We start from the raw sequence: 25,845 nt of genomic DNA on the forward strand, positions 1-25,845 counted from the left end.
CCCCCCCATTTCCCCGCCCCTGGTCTCCGCAGGATGTTCATCTACCTGAGCAAAAAGGTGAGTGTCCCGGCGGCCTGTCTCAGCCGGGGGGCAGAGCACCGAGCCCGCCCTGCGGCCGGGGTCACAGGCCTAGTGGGAGCCGCCTCCGCGGAGACGCCGGGCCCTCTCCGCTACGCGCGGGCAGGGGCCTCTCCCCAGCGGCGCCGCCCCCTCCTCCCAAAAGCCGCAAGGGCCCGGGAGAGCTGGGATCTGATCCGCTCCAGCGCTGCCCTGGGTCCGGTCTCTTCCCTCCGGGCCCCCAGCTGCAGAGTGCGGCTGAAGCTCCTGACCTGCCCGCCTCCCCGGGGTGCGGAGCCTCTTCCCGGCAGTCCCCCCCTCGGAGCTGAGCCCTGTCGAGCAGCGGTGCCAGGATGCTGGGCAGACTCGGACCGATTTTAAGGCCAGAAGGGCCATGAGACTGGCCTAGTCTGGCTTCCAGGCTGACCTGAGGCAGAGACCCGTAATTTCTGCATCAAGCCTGCAATCTGTTAGAGTTAGTGCATGGCGCTGAGCACTGAAGAGATGTGGAGACTGGAGCCCCTATATTGCCTTCCTTAGGCACCCTAGAGAGATCCCTGTAAGTCCAAGATGAGCAAATCCCCAGTGTCCTTATCCATTTCTCCCCTAGTGTTTCCCTCACAATCAGAGCAGTTGGTGCGAAAGATAAATAAGTGGACCCCTACGTTAGATGTTTTTAAGAAATGTCCTATTTTTATTGATTATTACTGTTAGACTTCCCCTTCTCTATATTTGATTCCCTTGGTTTGTTTATCGTTGTATAATTTTACGTGAATGGCCATTACTGTATTCTATCAACTTTTAATTGTAGTCATGTGCTTACAATTCTGATAAGTTGCTGGAGGAATTTATATTATGATGCACAGTAACCCAAGTGTATTTGCTTAGTGTTTGTGGTTGGGATATTTTCAAAATAAGACATTGTTGTTATTGATCAATTAAATTGAAAAATATTTCTTTCTTAAAGATTGCAATTCCTGGTAACATTCGGCTAAGATGTATATCTTGGAACAAGGACCAAGGTTTCATAGCATGTGGTGGAGAAGATGGATTGTTGAAAGTTTTAAAATTAGAAACACAGACAGGTAAATGAAATTTGGAGCAAAATCCACCAGGTCTCTGAGTACTTAAAGTGGTACTCTTCTTTGAAAGTGACTTTGAATATGATATCGTGGGTAGGGCTGTCAAGCAATTAAAAATTAATTGTGATTAATTCCACTGTTAATAATAGAATACCAATTATTTAAACATTTTTGGATGTTTTCTACATTTTCAAATATATTGATTTCAATTACAACACAGAATACAAAGCCAAGACTATAACAGGGTTAAAAAAAGAACTAGATAAATTCATGGAGGTTAGGTCCATCAATGGCTATTAGCCAGGATGGGTAAGGATGGTGTCCATAACCTGTTTGTTAGAAGCTGGGAATAGGCAACAGGGCATGGATCACTTGATGATTACCTGTTCTGTTAATTCCCTCAGGGGCACCTGGCATTGGCCACTGTCAGAAGACAGGATACTGGGCTAGATGGACCTTTTGTCTGACCCCTTGGGGCCATTCTTATGTTCCTAAAGTATACACAAAAAGAAAAGGAGTACTTGTGGCACCTTAGAGACTAACCAATTTATTTGAGCATAAGCTTTCGTGAGCTACAGCTCACTTCATCGGATGCATACTGTGGAAACTGCAGAAGACATTATATACACAGAGACCATGAAACAATACCTCCTCCCACCCCACTCTCCTGCTGGTAATAGCTTATCTAAAGTGATCACTCTCCTTACAATGTGTATGATAATCAAGTTGGGCCATTTCCAGCACAAATCCAAGTTTTCTCACCCTCCGCCCCCCCCACACAAACTCACTCTCCTGCTGGTAATAGCCCATCCAAAGTGATCACTCTCCTTACAATGTGTATGAAAATCAAGTTGGGCCATTTCCAGCACAAATCCAGGTTTTCTCACCCCCCGCCCCCCAAAACACACACAGACTCACTCTCCTGCTGGTAATAGTTCATCCAAAGTGACCACTCTTCCTACAATGTGCATGATAATCAAAGTGGGCCATTTCCAGCACAAATCCAAGCTTAACCAGAACGTCTTGGGGGGAGGGGGGTAGGAAAAAACAAGGGGAAATAGGCTACCTTGCATAATGACTTAGCCACTCCCAGTCTCTATTTAAGCCTAAATTAATAGTATCCAATTTGCAAATGAATTCCAATTCAGCAGTTTCTCGCTGGAGTCTGGATTTGAAGTTTTTTTGTTTTAAGATAGCGACCTTCATGTCTGTGATTGCGTGACCAGAGAGATTGAAGTGTTCTCCAACTGGTTTATGAATGTTATAATTCTTGACATCTGATTTGTGTCCATTTATTCTTTTACGTAGAGACTGTCCAGTTTGACCAATGTACATGGCAGAAGGGCATTGCTGGCACATGATGACATATATCACATTGGTGAATGTGCAGGTGAACGAGCCTCTGATAGTGTGGCTGATGTTATTAGGTCCTGTGATGGTGTGTGTGTGTGTGGGGGGGGGGGTGAGAAAACCTGGATTTGTGCTGGAAATGGCCCAACTTGATTATCATACACATTGTAAGGAGAGTGATCACTTTAGATAAGCTATTACCAGCAGGAGAGTGGGGTGGGAGGAGGTATTGTTTCATGGTCTCTGTGTATATAATGTCTTCTGCAGTTTCCACAGTATGCATCCGATGAAGTGAGTTGTAGCTCATGAAAGCTTATGCTCAAATAAATTGGTTAGTCTCTAAGGTGCCACAAGTACTCCTTTTCTTTTTGCGAATACAGTAACACGGCTGTTACTCTGAAACCTGTCCTTAAAGTATACAGTGCTCAGTTTGTATTTATTTTTTATTACAAATATTTGCACTGTAAAAAAGAAACAAAAGAAATACCTAATACAATTACTGTAATGCAATCTCTTTATCATGAAAGTTGAACTTACAAATGTAGAATTATGTAAAAAAATAAAAATACCTGCACTCAAAAATAAAACAATATAAAACTTTAGAGCCTACAAGTTCACTTAGTTCTACTTCTTGTTCAGCCAATTGCTCAGACGAACAAGTTTGTTTATATTTGCGGGAGATAATGTTGCTTGCTTCTTGTTTACAATGTCACCTGAAAGTGAGAACAGGCATTCACGTGGCACTGTTGTAGCTAGCGTTGCAAGATATTTACATGCCAGATGCACTAAAGATTCGTATGTCCCTTCATGCTTAAGCCACCATTCCAGAGAACATGTGTCCATGCTGATGATGGATTCTTCTGGATTTGGATAGATAACAATCCAAAGCAGTGCGGAACGACGCATATTCTACCCCTGGGGGAATTCTGCTCTGCAAAATTAAAAATTCTGTGCACAGTATTTTAAAATTCTGCATATTTTATTTGTCAAAATAACAATATAATCACACCAGTTTCAATTATTTTTAGTCATTTATTTCAAAATATCTGTCAGCAAGTATGTCTGTAAGAATACAGACAACAAAAAAGATTCAGGAAATGCTTTTTGACAAATAGATTCCTTACTAGGCATATTAATACAGAACTCTGAGTAATAATTCAGTTAAACTACAATAAAGAACTGTATTTCCCGCACCCCTCAGAAGCGGGAGGAGCTGAGGGAGATGGAAGTAAATTGCTGGGAAGGAGCCTAGGTGTGAACTTGGAGGGTTGTTGGGTGGAACTGATTTTTGGGGGGGGCGGGGAGGGATTGTTAGGGAGCTTCCGCTATGCAGACCCTGGCTGACCCCTAGCCTCTCCCATTCAGTCAGGCACATCTGCCCATGTCCCTGTGTCTCCTTGCACCCGCTTGTGTCCTTGCACCCCCGTCCATATGTCCCCCCACCCCCACTCAGACACCCACTCCCCTCATCCCCATGTGGCCCTGTACCCTTCCTCCTGTCCCCATGTGGCTCTATACCTCCTCCCCCATCCCCATGTGTCTCTGTGCCCCCACCCAGCACATCCCTGTCTCTATGTGTCCCTGTATCTTCTCCCCCTGTCTCCACGTGTCTCTATGTCCCCGTCCAGCCACTTCCTTGTCCCTATGTAGCTCTGTACCCTTCCCCCATCACTATGTGGCCCTGCACCTCCTTCTCCCTGTGGCCCTGTGCCTCCACTCCCATTTAGCTGCTGCTCCAGTCTGTCCTCCCCCACTAGCCCTTATGATCCCCTGTCTGACCCCCCCCAGCACCCCACGCTGTCTGTCTCCCAATAGCCTCTGTGTCCTGACCTGGCTTGACAGGTGCTGCAAAGAAGGCAGGCTCTTTCTCTCCCCTGGCTGTCTGGGAGCTGCTGCTGTTCTTGCACCACAGCACAGTCTGGTGGGCAAAAGGTGGAACTGCAGCAACATTTCGGCAAAAGCTTTTTTCTGCGCAAAAATTTTAAAATATGCGTGGGTCATCAATTATGCACGTGCGCAATAGCGCAGAATTCCCCCAGGAGCAGGGCTGGCTGTAAGCACCAGCAAAGCAAGCAGGTGCTTGGGGCGGCACATTTCTAGGGTGGCATTCTGGCACTGGCTATGCCGCCCCTAGAAATGTGCCCCAGCTCGCCTCCGCTCCGCCTTCGCCTCCTCCCCTGAGCACGCTGCTGCGGCTCTGCTTCTCCCCTCTCCCTCCCAGGCTTGCTGCGCGCGAAACAGCTGTTTTGCATTGCAAGCCTGGGAGGGAGGGAGGAGAAGCTGAGCAGCAGCGCGCTTGGGGGAGGCGGCGGTGGTGGAGTGGAGATGAGCTGGGGCGGGGAGCGGTTTCTCTATCCCCCCCGTTGCTTCCTGTGCTCCCCCCGCCCTCACTCACCTCCGCTCTGCCTGCTCCCCTGAACGCGCTCCCTCTTCCTCGCCTGAGAGGGAGGGGGGAGAAGCGGAGCTGCAGCTTGTTCAGGGGAGCAGGCGGAGTGGAGGTGAGCTAGGGCAGAGGGTTGCGAGGGGGGGAGCTGCAGGAAGCAGTGTGGGGGGAATGTGGCACGCCCGGGGGAGGAGGCGGGGCCAGGGATTTGGGGAAGGGTTTGGGAAGGAGCAGAGTTGAGGTGGGAGTGGAGGGGGCACAAAAAAAAAGCAGGGGCAGTCAAAAATTTTTTTGCTTGGGGTGGCAAAGATCTTAGAGCCAGCCCTGCCCAGTAGTAATATTCATTTTCATCATCTGAGTTAGATGCCATCAGCAGAAGGTTGATTTTCTTTTTTGGTGGTTCATGTTCTGTAGTTTCCACATCAGAGTGTTGCTCTTTTAAGACTTCTGAAAGCATGCCTCACACCTCATTCCTCTCAGATTTTTGGAAGGCACTTCAGATTCTTTAACCTTGGATTGAGTGCTGTAGCTACCTTTAGAAATTTCACATTGGTACCTTCTTTGCGTTTTGTCAAATCTGCAGTGAAAGTGTTCATAGAATCATAAAATAGAATCATAGAATATCAGGGTTGGAAGGGACCTCAGGAGGTCATCTAGTCCAACCCCCTGCTCAAAGCAGGACCAATCCCCAACTAAATCATCCCAGCCAGGGCTTTGTCAAGCCTGACCTTAAAAATATCTAAGGAAGGAGATTCCACCACCTCCCTAGGTAACGCATTCCAGTGTTTCACCACCCTCCTAGTGAAACAGTTTTTCCTAATATCCAACCTAAATCTCCCCCACTGCAAATTGAGACCATTATTCCTTGTTCTGTCATCAGCTACCACTGAGAACAGTCTAGATCCATCCTCTTTGGAACCCCCTTTCAGGTAGTTGAAAGCAGCTATCAAATCCCCCCTCATTCTTCTCTTCCGCAGACTAAACAGTCCCAGTTCCCTCAGCCTCTCCTCATAAGTCATGTGTTCCAGTCCCCTAATCATTTTTATTGCCCTCTGCTGGACTCTCTCCAATTTTTCCACATCCTCCTTGTAGTGTGGGGCCCAAAACTGGACACAGTACTCCAGATGAGGCCTCACCAATGTCGAATAGAGGGGACCGATCACGTCCCTCGATCTGCTGGCAATGCCCCTACTTAAACAGCCCAAAATGCCATTGGCCTTCTTGGCAACAAGGGCACACTGCTGGCTCATATCCAGCTTCTCATTCACTGTAACCCGTAGGTCCTTTTCTGCAGAACTGCTGCTAAGCCATTCGGTCCCTAGTCTGTAGCGGTGCATGGGATTCTTCCGTCCTAAGTGCAGGACTCTGCACTTGTCCTTGTTGAACCTCATCAGATTTCTTTTGGCCCAATCCTCTAATTTGTCTAGGGTCCTCTGTATCCTATCCTTACCCTCCAGCGTATCTACCTCTCCTCCCAGTTTAGTGTCATCTGCAAACTTGCTGAGATTGCAATCCACACCATCCTCCAGATCATTTATGAAGATATTGAACAAAACCGGCCCGAGGACCGACCCTTGGGGCACTCCACTTGATACCGGCTGCCAACTAGACATGGAGCCATTGATCACTACCCGTTGAGCCCGACAATCTAGCCAACTTTCTATCCACCTTATAGTCCATTCATCCAGGCCATACTTCTTTAACTTGCTGACAAGAATACTGTGGGAGACAGTGTCAAATATGGTAGAATGTGGGTAAAACACAGAGCAGGAGACATACAATTCTCCCCCAAGGAGTTCAGTCACAAATTTAATTAACACGTTATTTTTTAAACGAGCATCATCAGCAGGAAGCATGTCTTCTGGAATGGTGGTCGAAGCATGAAGGGATATATGAATGTTTAGCATATCTGGCACATAAATATCTTGCAACGACAGCTACAAAAGTGCTATGCGAATGCCTGTTCTCACTTTCAGGTGAGATTGTAAATAAGAAGTGGGCAACATTAACTCCCATAAATGTAAACAGACTTGTTTGTCTTAGCAATTGGCTGAAAAAAAAGTAGAACTGAGTGGACTTGTTGGCTCTAAATTTTTACATTGTTTTGTTTTTGAGTGCAGTTATGTAACAAAAAAACCCTATATTTGTAAGTTGCAGTTTCATGATAAACAGATTGCACTGCAGTACTTGTATGAGGTGAATTGAGATACTGTTTCCTTTGTGTATCATTTTTATGGTGCAAATATTTGTAATACAAATATAAAGTGAGCACTGTACACTTTATATTTTGTGTTGTAATGGAAATCAATATATTTGAAAATATAGACAATCCATAAATATTTAATACATTTCAAATGGTTTTCTATTATTGTTTAACAGTTCAATTAAAACTAAAAATAATCGTGATTAATTTTTTTGAGTTAATAGTTAACTGCATTTAATTGACAGCCCTAATTGTGGGTTTCCATAAAGACTCTGAAAACACACACACACACACATCAGATGTATAGAGTAAAAGGATGCCGTTTTTACAGTCATATTAGTTAATGTCATTGTCGCTTAAAATCATACTTTAAAAATGCAATCTAATTTATTTCAATCATATGCCTATCTCAGTGCATTTTTGTCTGATTAGTATCTGTCATCTAGATCTAAATTCCTTGGAACAGAGACTGTGGGTAGAATTTTCAAAAATGCTTAAACCTCAGATCCACAAAGGTAATTAGGTGCCTAAGGCCCATTTTTAGGCATCACTGTGATCCACCAAACCTCCACTGGGCTACCGCCTAACCTTGTAGGGATAACCTCACTTGGCACCTAAATATCTCTTGTAAAAGTTCGCTAGGCACCTAAGTGCTGGTCTTCACTACGGGGAGATCAACACTTCTGCAGTTGATGCAGCAGAGGTCAATTTAGTGGGTCTAGTGAAGACCTGCTAAATCAACGGCAGAGCTCTCTCTGATGGAGTAAGGGAAGGGAAGTTGACCAGAGAGTGCCTCCCGTTGATGCAGTGCAGAGAAGACACCGGGGTAAGTCGACCTAAGCTACGTCGACTCCAGCTACGTTATTTATGTAGCTGGAGTAGTGTAACTTAGGTAGACTTACCCCAGTAGTGAAGACAAGCCCCAAGTTTCAGCCTCTGAGCATGGGCACTGCACCCTCACTCTTGGTGTCTGCCCCCTATGTCCCACCTAGGCCTGAGTATGATCTACTAACTGGAGGAAGATAGATGGAGGAGTGCCTGTCGGGCCTGACCCAGTAAGTATACTCATAGGCTCCCTCGCTCTGCGAAGCAGCCAGTAGGGAGAAGGAGTCCTTCCCTTATACCTTTAGCCCAGTGGTTACTGTATTTCCCTAAGATATAGGAGATCTCCAGTTCAGTTCACCTCTCTGATTAGAAAAGATTTGAACAAGGATCTCCCACCTCTCAGATGAGTGCCCTAGCCACTGGAATATGGGATATTCTGTTGAATATCTCTCCAGATGAAGTTGTTCCACTTTAATCAAATAATTGAATAATTAAATATTAATTAGGTCAGAGAGGGTGACAGCCACTGTATATAGTCCAGTGGTTAGGGCTAACAGTTGTAAAGAAGGCTCTCCTCTCGCCCCTGCCCCCAGCTGTTTTGTGTGGATTTTAATACCTGCCTAACTCTGTCTTGCAAGAAGTGACTTAGGTACCTAAACTATCTGATTCTAGGAGAGGGTTTCCCAGTCACGAATCACAAGACAGGTGCCTCCTTCAGCTCTGATTGAGGCACCAACATCCAAAAGAGGGATGGGGCTTGGAACTCACCCAGCTCATTGGCATCTCCCATTGACTAACTTCTGTCCTCTGGAGTCCGTGCCTTCTCGTGGCGGGACAGCTTGCATGCTCCAACCATCCCCAGAGTCTGTGTCTGTGGGGGATTTTTGCTCCTAGTAGGTTCAACCATGCCGGATTGGTCTGTGGGGAAGGGGCCAAACAAAACAGACACCCTGGTTCTCCAGGTTGGGGGTTAGCCTAACAACCCTGTCCCATAAAAAACAAAATGTTATGGAAATAGCAATGGATAAATCAACCATTACTGTGTGTGATGGTCTTCAGGAGTCAATGACCAACATGACTGCCAGTGGTGAAAGCTGAAAGAAGCCACTCGCATGAAGGCTGAAGTGCTCAACACCAAGACAAAAACCAAACTTGGTTTTTGGAATGTACGAACAATGTACGAAACAGGGAAGCTAGCTCAGGTCACAGGAGAGATGAGATGCTTCAGCTTACACATCCTGGGTATCTGCGAGAGCAGACGGATGGAATCAGGAAGATTAACAGCCTCGGGAGAAATTTTGCTGTATTCTGGACGGGATGATGAACAACATCCTTTTGAAGAGAGTGGAGCATTCCCTGCCTGAATGGAAGTCCATTAGCAGCAGACTAATGAGAGCCAGACTGAAAGGGAAACACAATAATATCCCCCGATTCAGTGCTACGCTGCAACAAATGACAGTGATGAAGAAGTAAAGGACAAATTCTACCTTACATTGCAGGAGTTAGAGAGAGTACCATGCCATGACCTAACTATCATCATGGGAGACCTGAATGCCAAGGTCAGTAAGGACAACACAAACAATGACAGAGCAATGGGAAGACGTGGGTGTGGCACCATGAATGAAAATGGAGAGAGCTTGTTGATTTCTGCAATATGAATGACCTAGTCATTGGTGGAACCCTATTTCAACATTGTGAAATTCACAAGCTGATATCTTGTTCTCCAAATGGCAGAGATAAGAACCAGATTGACCATATGATGATCAATGGCAAATGAAGACGCTCCCTGACCAACGTGAAAGTGAGAAGAAGTGCAGATGCTGGCAGCGACCACCACCTTGTGATAGCCTCCATCAAGCCAAAACTGACAAGTGTGGGTCTACCAAACAAGGGACATAGATGTGACATTGACAAGTTAAAGTCCCCTGAAATACCGAAAGCCTTCGTTCTGTAGTTAAAGAGCAGGTTTCAGGCACTTACAGACCTTGATGAAGAGGAGGGGAATGTAGATGAGGATATCAACAAGAAGTGGGACATAGTAATAGCAATTTATAAACAGAGCAGTGAAGCCTGTCTAGGCTACAGGCAGTTGAGAAGAAAGGATTGGATTACACCCAGCACATGGAATACAATAGAAACCAGACGAGCCCTGAAGAAAAAAGTTTTAGATACAAAATCCCAGAAGTTAAAGGACAAATACCACGAGCAATATAGCAAGGCACACCGGGAGGTCAAATGCCTTGTGAGAGTGAACAAACGACATTATATGGATAATCTGGCAACACAAGCAGAGGATGCAGCTGCTCGTGGTGAACAAGGAACCAGCTACAAAATGACGTGGCTTATTAGTGGTAAACAGCAGACACCAACAAACACTCTCAGCAGGGACAAACAAGGCCACCTACTAACAACAGAAACGGAACAAGAAATGCACTGGATAGCGTATTTAAAAGAATTGCTGAACAGGGAGCCACCTAAAGAGGAAGCAAACATCCCGGAGGCAGAAGAAGATCTTGATATGAACAGAGACACTCCAGCTAAGGAAGAGATCATTCAAGCCATCAAATCCTTAAAAAATGGGAAAGCTCCTGGCAAGGATAACTTTAATACAGAATTGTTCAATGTGTCATCCCTGAGTTAGCAGCATCTAACCTGGCCCCTCTGTTTACATCAGTCTGGGAAAGGGAAAAAGTGACAGATGTGTGGACCAAATGGGGTTATAGTGAAGATACCAAAGAAAGGAACTCTCAGTGATTGTAATAACTAGCGTGGTATCACACTTTTATCTGTGCCAAGCAAAGTATTGTGTAAAATCATAGTTCAGCATATATCAGAGGCAGTTGATAACGTTCTCGGAAAACAGCAAGCCATTTTTCGGAAAGGCTATGAAACATAATAGAACAGTGCTTAGAATGGCAATGGCAACTCTACATAAACTTCATAGATTTTATGAAGGCTTTTGATAGCATTCGCAGGACCAGCCTATGGCACATTCTGCGAGCATATGGAGTCCCTCTCCATATAATCAACATTATTAAAAGCTTTTATTTCAACTTTATACGCAGTGTTGATCACAGGGTGCTCAGTTTTGAAGTCAAAACAGGAGTACGTCAGGGGTGTGTCATGTCTGCAATCCTCTTCAGCATTGCCGTTGACTGGGTAATGCAGCGTACAACAGAAGACATGCCAACAGGCATTAAATGGACACCCTTCTCATCCCTTGAAGACCTGGACTTTGCAGATGATGATGCTCTCCTATCACATATCCAACACCATATACGAGAAAAAACAACTCGACTCAATGCATTCAGCCAGCAAATTGGACTGAAAATCAGCTGCAATAAGACATATATCATGACCTTTAATATTTTCTCACCATCACCATTACGGATAGAGGATTATGTTCCCACCAATGTAGAAACATTCACATACTTGGGCAGCACCATTAGCCAGGATGGTGGAACAAGCCAGGACATCCGAAAGAAAATCAATAAAGCCAGGAACACCTTTAGGAGCTTAAATACAGCCTGGAAATCATCAAAATGCAACACCAAAAACAAACTCAAGATTTATCAGGGCTGCATACTTTCAGCATTACTTTATAGTGCAGAATGCTGGGGAATGAGAAAGTAAGACATGTCCAAACTGTCTTCATTCCATACAGCCTGCCTCAGAAAAATCCTCCATATCTTTTAGCCCAGAACAATGTCAAACCAAGATCTATTGACACAGTGCAGCCAAGAGGATATGAGCACCATCATTGCCAGGAGGCGGTGGAGATGGATCGGCCATGTGCTTCGGATGGAAACTGATTCCATCACCAGAATAGCAATAAGATGGACACCTGAAGGCAAGCGAAAACGAGGCCATCCGAAAACAACATGATAAAGAGCTGTGAAAGCCGAGCTGCAAAACCTGGGGCACAGCTGGGGAACCCCTGAAAGACTTGCCAAAAAACAGACGGGAGTGGATGAGCTTCGTTGCTTCCCTAAACGCCAGAGGCATAATGGGAACATGATGATGATAATGATTGATTGATTGACTAACTTAGGTGCCCCTCCCTCCCCAGTGTGCTGGATTTTGTGGATTGTATTCTAAGGTACCTGTCTCTATCCATTCATTATATAGGGAGTCTAGGCACCTAACTCAGGCTTTGTGGATCCCATTGTTGTTCCAGTGATTTTTCTAGGTCCCTAAAAGTTAGGCATTGGGACACTCAGCCTTGCAATGTCTAAGCCTCTTTGTGGATCCAGGCCCATCTATGCTGGAACTAAGGGTGATGGGGCTGCTACCACACCCCCTGATTTGAGGTAGTTTCCATTATATACAGTATTTACAATTTGGTTCAATGGCTCTCAGCAGCCCCACTATAAAAATTTGTTCCAGCACTACTGTCCAGGCCTAAGTAATGTCAGAGAAATCTGTTAAACAGTTTGAGAGTTCATTTTAAAATAAATATGTTAGTCAAATTTTTATTTATTTGTTAAGCGCCAATTCCCAACCCTTGTCAATGAGATTTTGCTCCTAATCCATTTAGGATTTACTTTTAAAAGTCCTACCCTATGTCTATTTATGTTCTGTACCAGTGCAGTTCTGAGCACATGGTTGGTGCTTAACAAATAATTAATAATACGACATTTATTTTGAAATGAATTCTCAAACTGTTAGGTTGATTTCTCTCAGATATGAACTCAATCCAGGTAGCTCACTCTTTTTAAACTGAATGAATATTGACTGCTGGCCAGCATGTTGCTATTTAAATATGAACTGTAGCGTGAGGAGTAAAGGTTATGCATATATATTTGTAAGTCATGTATGCAATTTATGTTGCTCTGATTATTGTTAATCATTCTTCTGTTATACAGTGGAGCCTAGAGAGCAGGCTCAGTGCATTTTACAAGTTAAGATAAGTAAATTTTAGGAAAGGGAAATAATAAGGCTTTTTCAAGTTCTTGTGCTTTTTCAAATGGAAAATAAACAAAGGGAGTTGGCTTTGGTTTCTCTTCAAGTCTCTGGATCCTGATGAGAGTCTGAGCTTGGGGAGTAGTTGGGGCGACTTCAGATGCAGCTAACAAACTGAGATGTAGATAGAGAATGGTCCACATCTTGCAATATTTTCTTCTGAGAGTAGTTTTATTGAAGTCAATGGGATTGACCACATGAGTTAGGATTACAAGATCTGATTCCACATGTACAAGTTGATGTATTTCATTTATTACAAACAGTTTTTATAATATTTTATTTTTGTTTAGATGAAGCTAAATTAAAGGGACTTGCAGCTCCTAGCAATCTTTCAATGAATCAGACCCTTGAAGGTCACAGTGGTAAGAGTTACATTATGCTACTCTGTCATCTTCTGTTTAATACTAAAAAAGCTAAAGGTTGGAGTAAAAATACAAGCTGTTAATATTCTGTTATAAAATTGATAAAATAATTTTATTGTTGTGTCTTTTCCTACTATAAGACTGGAATAGAGATTACCAACATAAATATCAGTCATGTAATGGCTTGGCCATCTACTATTATTAATTAATCCAAGGAAATAAGTATTTAAATGGGTTCCTATCACCTGGCATGGCAGTTTTCAGTTTACATATATGTACATCATACAAATAGGGTTTGTAGTTGCTGTAGGGCAGGGGTGAAGAAGGGTGGAATGGCAAAATTTCAGTGCCAAGAGAATGATCATAAGGAAATTGGAAGCACAAGAGAGTACTCTTTGAACTGTTCCATTAGAAAGGGTCATGGACCATGGAAGGTGGAATTTGAAGAGTCATGGGGTCTACTAGGTACGCTTAAGAGAAAGAGAGGCTGTTTTAGGTTATTAAGATAACATAGGAGAATAGACTTCTGCTCACTGTGAATATTTGGAAGTGAGGCCTGTTAGATGTTTGGTATTTGAGGGCCATATTTGAATGTGATGGAAAAGATCAGTTCTGAGAAAGATAGGTGGAAATCCCAGTATGCTGTGGAAGATTAGAAGGGTGATATCTTTGATTCTGAAACAGACACGAAGTTGATATGCAGTGTTGTAGCCGTCTTGGTCCCAGGATATTAGATATCAGCAGATATTTTTGAGGATGAGCGTGACCTGGGTCCAGGTGAGGAGATAAGCAGCCACTGTTTGTTAAATTCAAAATTTGCAAGTTAGGGAATTTTGTTAGTCAAGGTAAGAGGAAATGAAGGCATGACAAATTTTTGACTGAAAAGTGGCCTCGTTAATTTCTAATATGGATTCAATATAATAGTCTGCTTCATAGACTAGGAAATTTGGGAAGTAGATAAAATTTTGAGGTCAATCAAGCACCTGTATTTCTGAGAGTAGGAGTAATTGTGAGATTTGTGTCTCAGATGGAGTAGTGGTGTGCAGGATGTCCTTTGTAATAAGGAGGGAGATTTTCAAAGGCACTGTCAAGGTTCCTCCCCCACTCTGAACTCTAGGGTACAGATGTGGGGACCTGCATGAAAAACCTCTTAAGCTTATCTTTACCAGCTTAGGTCAAAACTTCCCCAAGGTACAAAATATTCCACCCGTTGTCCTTGGACTGGCCGCTACCACCACCAAACTAATACTGGTTACTGGGGAAGAGCTGTTTGGACGCGTCCTTCCCCCCCAAAATACTTCCCAAAACCTTGCACCCCACTTCCTGGACAAGGTTTGGTAAAAAGCCTCACCAATTTGCCTAGGTGACTACAGACCCAGACCCTTGGATCTTAAGAACAATGAACAATCCTCCCAACACTTGCACCCCCCCTTTCCTGGGAAATGTTGGATAAAAAGCCTCACCAATTTGCATAGGTGATCACAGACCCAAACCCTTGGATCTGAGAACAATGAAAAAGCATTCAGTGTTTTACAAGAAGACTTTTAATAAAAAATAGAAGTAAATAGAAATAAAGAAATCCCCCCTGTAAAATCAGGATGGTAGATATCTTACAGGGTAATTAGATTCAAAAACATAGAGAACCCCTCTAGGCAAAACCTTAAGTTACAAAAAAGATACACAGACAGAAATAGTTATTCTATTCAGCACAATTCTTTTCTCAGCCATTTAAAGAAATCATAATCTAACACATACCTAGCTAGATTACTTACTAAAAGTTCTAAGACTCCATTCCTGGTCTATCCCCGGCAAAGACCCAGCATACAGACAGACCCAGACCCTTTGTTTCTCTCCCTCCTCCCAGCTTTTGAAAGTATCTTGTCTCCTCATTGGTCATTTTGGTCAGGTGCCAGCGAGGTTACCTTTAGCTTCTTAACCCTTTACAGGTGAGAGGAGCTTTCCCCTGGCCAGGAGGGATTTCAAAGGGGTTTACCCTTCCCTTTATATTTATGACAGGCACAAATGGCAATTAGGCTCTTAACTGCCACTTATACTTTTGAAAATCTCCCCCTAGTAGAATGCCAATTATTAGATCTGTTGACCTGAAGAAAGCTATAATGACCCAGGAGTTAATGAGGGTAAGGCAGGCAGAAACAGAGAAGAGGACAGAAGCCAGGAATGAATACAGATTTGGGCTTTATTCTCATAGAAGTAATATCTAAGGTTGCATTTGGAGAGACTGTGACTGAAGGGAGTAAAATAGATGAAGAGGTGGGGGCAATGCAGTAGAGGTCTGTGGAAAGAAGAGCGTTTATTGCCAGTCACAAAAAAGAGTGGCTGAAAAAGCAGAATCAAAATCAGCAGAGCCAGGGGATTCCATAAAAGTGTGATTGAAAATTTAAAAAGGATGTAATAATCTTTATTATCTTAGACCATTTCCTGATTAATATAAAAAGTGAATTTTATATAATTTTCCAGGTTCTGTGCAAGTGGTGACCTGGAATGAACAGTATCAAAAGCTAACTACCAGTGATCAAAATGGGCTCATCATTGTGTGGATGTTGTATAAAGGTATTGTCTGAGATTGGGTAATATACCATAGTGAGTGATTTTGAGATTGAATAATGTGTGTCTGTAGACTTTAATTGCAGGTTACAAAGCTCAAAGTAGGTGTAAGGTATGTTTGAAGTTCTTAGTTTACAAGCGTTTAATAACCGGGCTTAATTGTACGCATTTTCCATCGTGTAATCCCGTATAAAGAATGAAGTCATCTTTCCAGAACTGCCTTAAGAAAAGATCTCAGTTTTCAAGTGTTTTTGTTCAACAGCAAAGAATTGAAACCTTATTATTCACTTTTCTCAATAGCCAAACAAACATTTTCATATTTGCAAAAAACCTGTTGAACTATACAAAGAATATACAATAGAATGGTTTAGGTTTAGTCTTAGATGTTAATATTGAATAATCCTTTGTGCTATAACAGTAAATGCAGAAAAGATACACTCTAGTGGAGGTGTTAGGCCTTAGAGACCTTGCCTAGAGTAAATTTTTCTACAGAATCTAGAATTATTCCATGAATTTATTGCATTGTCATAACTAAGTAGTGTATAATTTATAGTATTCATCTTCTGTGTTTTAATATTTGAGCTGTTAAAAACATATGCATCAGCACAATTTAAAAATACATCAATTGTAGGAGTCCACCAATTATCACAAGCAACCATATCAAAACAAACCAATGAACACATATATAGTGGGAGAGAAAGAGAGAAAAAAATCTTTGTTAAAGAACAGAGTCCTTTGTCAAATTACTAGAGAAATAGAGAGACATTTCAGTTCTCCATCTTGGATGCATCAAATCAGGTGGTTTACTTTGCCTAGGATTAATTTTACTGTCATAGCAGAATCATGTATATCAGTGCCAGAAAATACTCATTAGGTCATTTAGTTCATTACCCTATCAAAGAAAAATGTTTCCTAGAGTGTGTTGTTTATGTATTGTCTATTAAATGTCTTAAGCAGTAGAGTTTTCACTACTTCCCTTGGAAAACCTATTCCATGATCTAATAGCTCTGACTCTAGGTAAATCTCACAGTTATTTTAAAAAGACATCCTACATTTTCTCTTTTCTTAACTTGATCACTTCACTTCTTTGGACCACCCTTACTAATTCTCCATCCTTGGTGTCTGCACTTTCTAATATTTGTAATGCCTTTATTATGATTATTTGTAATGATTTGTAATGGTTTTGTAATGATGCCTTTACGTTTCCTGTTGTTGTCATTTGGCTGACCTGTACATCTTAACAAGTCAAGCCCTCCAACACCTGTTCTCTGAATTTCATTCTATGTGTCAATATCTTTTTGGAACTGAGCTGCTTATGCCTCAACACAGTGGACGCTGCAGTGATTGGTGGCTTATATGTGCCTATATAGTTTCCAAGAGCTGCCTCACCAGTGTTTTACAGAAAGGGAACCATAGCCTCTCCTTTCTGTTTTACATCACTTCTGTGCATGCAGCCCAATGCTACATTGGTCTTTTTTTGTTGCCATATCACATAGCAAAGTCGTACCTAATTTTCTGTCAAGTCTCAGCTCAGGTCTTGTTCTTCATTACTGTTTCACAAGTTTCTCCCTTTTGCTGAATATCTGTATTTCAGATAAACAGAATCTGATTTTATTTCCTGATTATATTTATAACCTCTCTGTATTCCTTTGTTCTTCTTTCTTGTGTTTGTAACACTTCTCAAAGTTACTATCGTTTGTGAATGTCATTATCATGCTATTTGCAGTTTTTTGTAATGTGACATTTAATGATTAGCCGCATCTGAGTATATCTTGGGTTACTTCTAATAACCACATTTCACTTAAAGGATTGCAAAGTGAAAGGTACAACTGAAATCCATTCTCTGATCACAGGTGCTTGGTATGAGGAGATGATCAACAATAGAAATAAATCTGTTGTTCGAAGTATGAGCTGGAATGCTGATGGACAAAAGATTTGTATTGTGTACGAAGATGGGGCTGTGATTGTTGGTTCAGTGGATGGTAAAGTTGTTACTATTATTATTTGTTATTTGTATTACCATAGCACCTATGATTCTTAATTACCCCAATGTGCTACATGCTGTACAACCACAGAACAAAAAATATGGACCCTGCCCCAATGAGTTTATAAGCTAAGTATAAGACAAGAGACAACAGATAGTTACAGACAGATGAGACAATATTGGTCACCTTGGTAGTCTCAGCACACCAGCTGCCTAATTGTTTCCAGGTTTTTTGTGGTCGTCAGAGCAAAGGAGGCTTTAAAGGAGGGATTTGAAGAAGGATAATGCATTAGTTTTGCACATGTCTATGTGGTGCTCTTCCCAAGCTAAGGGGCAGCATAGAAGAAAGCACTAAGGTGATTGTTTGAAAATTTAAGAAGTAGGTTATGGAGGCTGTCATCGTGGGTTTATCACAGGCTGGATTATCTGTTTTGTTAACTAATATGGTGTTCTGGAGATTTGGGTAGCTTTCACTCTCAGTAATTCTGTTTAGAAAACTTGTGTAAGCCAAATTAAGATACTCCAATTGGAGTGAATGTCTGGTTTTCCATGTATGGCAAGAGTGATGATATAGCTGTGGTTCTTAAAGCATATTTATTCTAAGAACTTATTTTCAGGCACTTGTAACTTTTTCCAAGAAAAAGATTATCCTTCATGCAAAAATGTCTGTTCCTTGTTCTCAAGCCAGTGGTGACTTTTCTTTTTGAAGTCTGATAACATTCCATTCATCTTAAGTTACCCGAATATGGAAAAATTATATTTTTTTCATACTTTTTACACACCATTTTTTGCACAAGGATAACCTGAATGTTTAATTTGAAAAGTTCAAATTTTGCACAGTTATAGTAACTGAGAAATGAATGTTTTGCTAAGTTTTGGAAAAATTGGTTGAGAAGTAAAGAATTGATAAAGTGTGAAAATAGCATGTGCCAAACTCTTCATTTTCCTTACTAATTCAAACCTGTACTGTGAGTAGTTTTCCATATGCATGTATCATATATGGATATTCATATATTGAAATAAACAAAAAGAAGGTTATGTGAATGCACAATCCCATGTAATTGAAATTAAAGGCATGACATGCATATTGCTCACTGTTTATTTTTCTTTATTTAAAAAAAATCCCACAGCCAAACTCTGTTTGGTGTGTCATTATGTCTGAGATTTTACTTTTGCAAAACTTGAGAAATACAAGGTTATGTTTCCCACAGTAACTGACTACAAAACTTTCTGCCTCAATATATACATCACTGAATTAGTTACCGTGGAAACTGTAACTTTGAATTTCTTTATCTGTTTATGTAGTTTCTTGTGTCTGAGTAATCTTTCCAATTCTCTGGTATGTTTCTTAAGTTTAATAATTTTCTTTTATAGGTAATCGTATTTGGGGGAAAGATTTGAAAGGTTCACAACTGTGCCATGTAGCATGGTCCTCAGATAGCAAAATTCTACTCTTTGGAATGGCAAATGGAGAAATTCATATTTATGACAACCAAGGGAATTTTATTGTAAGTTCAGAGTTATGTACTGTACAGTATATGTGTCAACTATCTAATTTTTTAATGTAAAACTGTAGATCACAAGTTAAAACAGACATACTTTACAAGTAGTAGCTATAATCTTTTATTAATTTGAGGGTTTTGAATCTTCAGAATTACGCAAGGTCCTACGTGAAGACTTCTTATTCTGATTTTATGCAGGTTTTTACATTATCAAGTTTTCTAATGTAAATATTCTGATAACATTTAAATACACCATCATTCCGAGCAGCTAAATGAACATAACATCAATTAAAACATTCTTTGCCTTGCAATCCATATTTAAAAGAGAAATTTGAAAACATTCATGTACATGCTAGGTAAATGAAATGAAGCTAATGCATCATTAGTACTAATACTAACATATCTTAGGCATCAATCAGGCCTTCATTTTTCCACCATGGCTGTCTAACATTGAGACGGAATTTTAGTATATTAAATTAGAGCTCTTAAAAGAATTACATCTCATCAGCAAGTCCTTGAGGGAAAATATGTGTGTATACTATTGGTTTATGTTTCTGTCACTGTGTATTTTACTTGCCATTGTTTAGTTTGATCTTCCAGTTATGTGGAGTACAGGAATAACTGTTTGAAAATACTTAACAGTAGTAAAGTGCCAACTTTACAAAAACATAGACTTCATTTTTTGATACGATTGGACTGTGTACCATTACATTTTAGGCAACAACACAGTACAGAAAAATCCTCTAATTGTCCATCCTGATGGACAACCTATTGCCGTAATTAAGTGGGTGTATCAATTAAGAAAAGAGGCCATTTTAAAAAAAGTTCCAAAAGACTTAAAATAATTCTTCTGTAGACAAAATATATATTGCTTTTATTTCAATTTTCTTTTAAAAAATTGATAACTACAAGAGGTCAGATGCAAATAGATGAAAAAGCAGTAGCTTTGAAAGAAGGGTTTGGTAAATATCTACTACCCCTTTATCAGTCTCTAGCCCTATTATCATTTTTGAGTGTTTAAAAGTTGGTAACATTCTTTGTGTCCTCACTATGCAATTTTAAAACTCTCTGATAACTATTTTGGAGAACTGTGTTCAAATCCAGCTAGGATCTAGTCTCAAACGTGGTTCTGGCTTAGCATTGTTTAGCATATGTTACTCAAACAAGGCCTCCTATCTTGTTTATGGAGCAGTAATGTGGAGTATGCACTAAACCATTTTCAAAATCAGTGTAGCTTTTTGATAGTGTAGAAAAGGCATTAAACAATTCCAGATGTTTTGAGTCTTTTTTTTGTACAGTACTTTATTACTGAAAGTTCATGTTGTTGAGAGTGTGGGGGAAGGGTGAGCCTGGGTGACACTTGAAAACATGCTGTCATAGTGGATTACAAATATATAAAAATCTTAGCTTTTTCCAGTTCTCTCTTGAATTACTTTGTAAGTACATTTCTATTTTATAAAACTTAACATCTGCAAACTTTAAACAAAGGAGGGCCTTTTGTAGAGCTGGTTGGAAAACTTTCTGTTGAAAAATGCTGATTCATCTAAACCAAAGCTTTCATCAGGAAAGGGTCAGGGTGGGTTTTGACAAATTTCCAATGTAGAAGTAAATTTGGGGGGGAAGAAGTTTTTTAAATTGTAAAAATGTCCCCATTGACCTTTTCAAAATGAAAAGTTCCTTTATTTGGTTCAAAATGACTTTGTTTGAAGTTTAAGTTATAGTTAAAAATTAATAATAATTTTAAAAGATTGCAATCTAAATTAAACATTTTGCAATTATCAAAGTATCAGTTGACCGAACCAATTCTTTTTTTCAGATTTTCAAGATTTTGAGTTTTTGTACTGAATCAGAATGGGGAAATCTTCTTGAAATCTTGAAAATTTTCCTGGGATATGAGAACCATTTCCACCCAGCTCTAGTAATTTGTAAGATGTTGGTATAAATATACATTGCATTTATGGCCAGCTTAGTCAAATATGTGATAGAGCTGTTAAATGATTAAACTATTCCGTCTCTAGATGAAAATGAAACTGAATTGTTTGGTGAACATAACTGGAGCATTCAGTATTGCCGGAATACACTGGTACCCTGGTACAGAAGGCTATACTGAGCCAGATTGCCCTTGCCTTGCTATCTGTTTTGACAATGGAAGATGCCAGATAATGAGACATGAGAATGACCAAAGTAAGTACAATTTGCTTTTTAGCCGAGCAAAGTGAGGTCTTATTCTCAACTTGAAGAAATTTCTCTGTTTGTCTCTAATGCCATAGCTTTTGAATGCTGCATCTCATCAATTCCAAAATTCCAGGGAATGTTCAAGGCATCAACAGCCAGAACCATACTGATTTTTGGTGAAAATCGTAAGGGGGAAATGGGGAACACATGGAGACCCTGGCATCTGCTTGGCTGACCCAGCAACTTCAACCACCTCTGTGATTGTCTAGAGATAAAAAAAAACAAAACAGTTGACAGCCCCAGACAGAAAGAAAAGAAATGGTAGGGGTAATGGGAGGCTCCCACAGAACTCCTGGCATAGTGAGAAAATAGGAGACCTTGCTATGGGGGGCACACAGACCTCTGGCCATGGTAAAGAAGGGAGTATTGGGGGAACAAAGGATCAAACAGTGCCCTTGCCATGTGGGGAAATGGAGACCATGATATGCAGTGAGGAGAACATGCGGGGACACAGCACAACTGGCATGTGGTGGGATGGGGGAACATATGCCAGGGTGTCTGCAATGAGGGGGCACACAGTGCCCCTCTTATGTGGTGGACGGGGTAATGGAGTTGCACACAGAGCTCCTGGTACAAGGATAGGGGTGGTAGGGAGTCCCTGAAATAGAGGAGACTGGGAAGGTGCCACACAAGGAGCTTGTGGGGGGGAATGGACAAATGCAAGGAGTACCTTGGTGTATGCAATGCCCTTGGCCTACAGAAGTAACAGTGTGTGACCCTTTAGAAATAACATCTAGAATAACTTAAAATTAGGTGTGCCTAAAACTTGAACTGATGGCCTTTTTGCTCAGGTATGGGATACTGAACACTGAGCCATTTTTGTCCAAAATTTTTTTGACACTTCTTACACTTCTTTTTTATTTCTAAAAACTAGATCCTGTTTTGATTGACACTGGTATGAATGTAGTGAGTATCCAATGGAACCACTGTGGAAGTGTGTTGGCTGTGGCAGGCTTCCAAAAAGCAACCACTCAGGATAAAGATGTAAATCTTGTGCAATTCTACACTCCATTTGGTGAGGTAAAAATATTTAATATATTTAATATCCTACATTAGATGTAAAATGCACACTGTTTAAAAAACCGCAACAACAAACCTTGGTATACATTTTGTTTGTATGGTAATTGCCCAAACTATGATCAGTGTGTCAGAAGTGCATTGTAGTTTGAATATATTAAAATTATATTGAAGTAAACTAAATATTATTTTTGTAGGGAATTAGTCTACTAATTGCATGGGTTGTGTACTTATAAAACAGTATTGATCATCATGATTCAAGAAGTGTGAATTTATTACTGCACAGCATTAGTATACTATGCTGTAACTATATTTTTTATGGGCCAAATTCAGTAAAACTCAGTACATGGTACCTGACATCAATGAAGCCCATGGGCCCAGAAACTTGTGGAAGCAGTAATAAATTGTATTTAACATTCATATGTCTGTTGGGGACATAGTTTTGTCAAAGAGACAGATTTTTAAAGGTATGTAGGTGCTTAACTGATACTTTTAGAAATCTGGCCCAAAAGTCTTTTATATAGCTAGAGCTTAAGGCCAGGCCACCCACCCAGTCTCCTCCTTCTAAGTGATGGGTTTTTTTACATTTTTTGTTGGTGATGTTGCTCTCATAATAGGTTAGCCATAGATATATTAGCCATTGTGATATTTGGGCATCAGCAAAATTATGTAAAGTAGAGGTAATTTGCCTATGAGGAAATTTCTAGTTCTTATAGGGAAGGAAGGCCAGACCAGTTCTGAAGATAGCTGTGATAAGTTTATAACAATGAGAGATATCACTTTCAGAACAAAATGAAGACATAAGATCCAGTGTCATCCTGATTTCTGGAGGAGGATTGTTCCACAACTTAGAATATTTAGTGCCCAAATCTTTGGGACAGTTTAACTAGTCTGCCTGCTAGTCTCATTACGTGGGTGACTGAATCAAGCATTCCAGATTAATACAGAAATATTCTTAAGTAACATTTTAAGTTTGAGGTCTGTGGAAAATTTTGTTGGACTAATTCAAACACTCACAGATAATGGCTCAAGTTTTCAGGAAATGTCCTCTCTTTTTGTGAGTGTAATTTATGTCCACAATATATTTTGGATTTAGATAGCTAAGTACTTGTATTATACCCTCTGTCGGACACTTAGTCATATAAATAGTAAAATTTGCACCTTCTGTTAATTTGGGCAAAGAGTTATGCCCTCGAAAAGTAAGCCAGTCTGAGGCATGAAAATCAGGCTCAGATGCATTGGCAATCTGTTCAACATAGATTCATAGATATTTAGGTAAGAAGGGACCATTATGATCATCTAGTCTGACCTCCTGCACAACGCAGGCCACAGAATTTCACCCACCACTCCTGCAAAAAACCTCACACCTATATCTGTGCTATTGAAATCCTCAAATCGTAGTTTAAAGACTTCAAGGAGCAGAGAATCCTCCAGCAAGTGACCCGTGCCCCATGCTACAGAGGAAGATGAAAAACCTCCAGGGCCTCTTCCAATCTGCCCTGGAGGAAAATTCCTTCCCGACCCCAAATATGGCGATCAGCTAAACCCTGAGCATATGGGCAAGATAAACAGAAGCCATAACATAAAATCAAAGCATACTAAAGCCTTGATTATTCAAAAACTTACCAACAGGAGTAGACGTACAGATATGAGTAACTTTATATACAGAATATAGCTACTTGGGTGTAATTTTTTTTACCTGCATACGTATCTGCAGGACTAGGGCCGTAGTCAATCTGTAGAAACATATGGATATCAAACGTGGCATCTTGTGAATGTCAAGAGGTTTACTGGTTATAACTTCAAACAGTGTTTCAAAATGGGAATTAATTTACCATCTGTTATAAATTGTATGATTTATTTCTATGTAACAATTAAAAGACATAACTGGACATTTAACTTTCTTTTTTTCGCCCTCTGGCTTTTATGATGGGATAGGGGTAAGGGAAGGGAAAGAGTTAACAAGGTTGGAAAGGATTTATTGTTGATGTTAGTATAATTGTGTGTGTATGTTAGAATTTTTTTACAAAATTGATTGTACGTATACCCATGATGGGGATATTATAAAAATCAAGACAAATGACTAAATTTGTCATCTTTGTCCTAGCAATTGTGCTTGGAAGTAACATCTCAATCTGCTGCTGTGATAAACAGGATTACAATGTCAGGATAAACCAAATTCTTGAAAAATGTCAAATGTCAGTACTGAATTATTAATGGGAAGTTATTTATTTAAAAAGTGGCTCAAATAACATATACTTGTGGACTGAAAGAAGACACGTGTGCTTTCGTTCTCGTTTTAATATTTAGTTTTGTGAGTTTGAGTTATGAGTTAGTCATATATTGCCAATTTTGTGGGTTTCTCTCTCTGACAAAAATAACAGTGCAGTGAAGGCAAAATAATACTTTATGGTAATGCAAATTAAATTTATTTCTGGTTTTGATCTGTTTAAAAGTACAAAAGCCAAATTCTGTGATCACTGTAACTCTAGAGTATTGCTGGCGTAACGGAGAGTGGGATTTAGCCTCAGCTGTCTAACCATTTGTCTCTAATGATCTGGTAATGCTGGTAACTCGGTGGTATATTTTAAATATTCTCTTTTTTAGCATTTGCGTACATTGAAAGTTCCTGGCAAGCAGATGTCAGCATTGTCCTGGGAGGGAGGTGGACTGAAGATTGGGTTAGCTGTTGATTCTTTTATATATTTTGCAAACATTCGGCCAGATTACAAGGTAGGTAGTAACGTAGTACTTGATTTACTGGAAAATCTTAAAACATGGTTATTATCAGAAAATATACCTGAAAAAATGGTAACTTGTTATTGCATATATCCACTCCCTTTGTGTATGTATTCACCACACAGGTTTCTCACCAAACATACCTTTGATTACAGTCATTAATGCACAGCTAGTAGAGGAAGCTATTTTCTGTTCTGTCTTATATGTCATCAGCAAAATAACTAAGTTTTGATTATCTGATTTTGTGCTAAGTGAAAAGAATGCAGCTTAATTTTTGCATGCCAGATTAAGCTTGGAGTTCTGACAGTCTAAAAATGTTTTGATTTCTAAACTGACCAAATATAATAAGGAAGGTATTAATGGGAAATAAATACACACCATGGCAGTGTCATTTCCACAGGCACTCTTTTTCTAATCATTACTGCACTTTAAGACACTTCGACAAATCTGTTTCTAAACGAGTTTGTTAAATTTTTCATGACTACTTAGATGAGAATGTGCTAATGTTTGTGATTAGCGCTTCTGTCAGGGCTAGCAGGGGAGCAGGAAACTTCCTTTTTTGGAGGCAGGGGTGGGGGA

At 40.5% G+C, this 25,845-nt stretch overlaps 1 protein-coding gene across 2 annotated transcripts in view; it reads left to right on the plus strand.

Moving 5' to 3' along the window:
• Window positions 1-25,845, plus strand: part of WDR35 (WD repeat domain 35) — an 82,142-nt gene continuing 56,297 nt past the window's right edge. For both annotated transcript variants that reach the window (XM_084625074.1, XM_084625075.1), the window contains exons 1-9: window positions 1-57; window positions 1,025-1,142; window positions 13,153-13,224; window positions 15,703-15,795; window positions 17,643-17,771; window positions 19,148-19,281; window positions 21,294-21,459; window positions 22,385-22,530; window positions 25,135-25,260. In XM_084625074.1, coding sequence (XP_084481200.1) covers window positions 34-57; window positions 1,025-1,142; window positions 13,153-13,224; window positions 15,703-15,795; window positions 17,643-17,771; window positions 19,148-19,281; window positions 21,294-21,459; window positions 22,385-22,530; window positions 25,135-25,260 — 1,008 coding nt within the window. In that variant the 5' untranslated portion in view covers window positions 1-33. The remainder of the gene's footprint in view (window positions 58-1,024; window positions 1,143-13,152; window positions 13,225-15,702; window positions 15,796-17,642; window positions 17,772-19,147; window positions 19,282-21,293; window positions 21,460-22,384; window positions 22,531-25,134; window positions 25,261-25,845) is intronic.

This window comes from Lepidochelys olivacea (genome assembly GCF_965140295.1).
Source record: "Lepidochelys olivacea isolate rLepOli2 genome assembly, chromosome: 3".
Lineage (NCBI taxonomy): Eukaryota > Metazoa > Chordata > Testudines > Cheloniidae > Lepidochelys > Lepidochelys olivacea.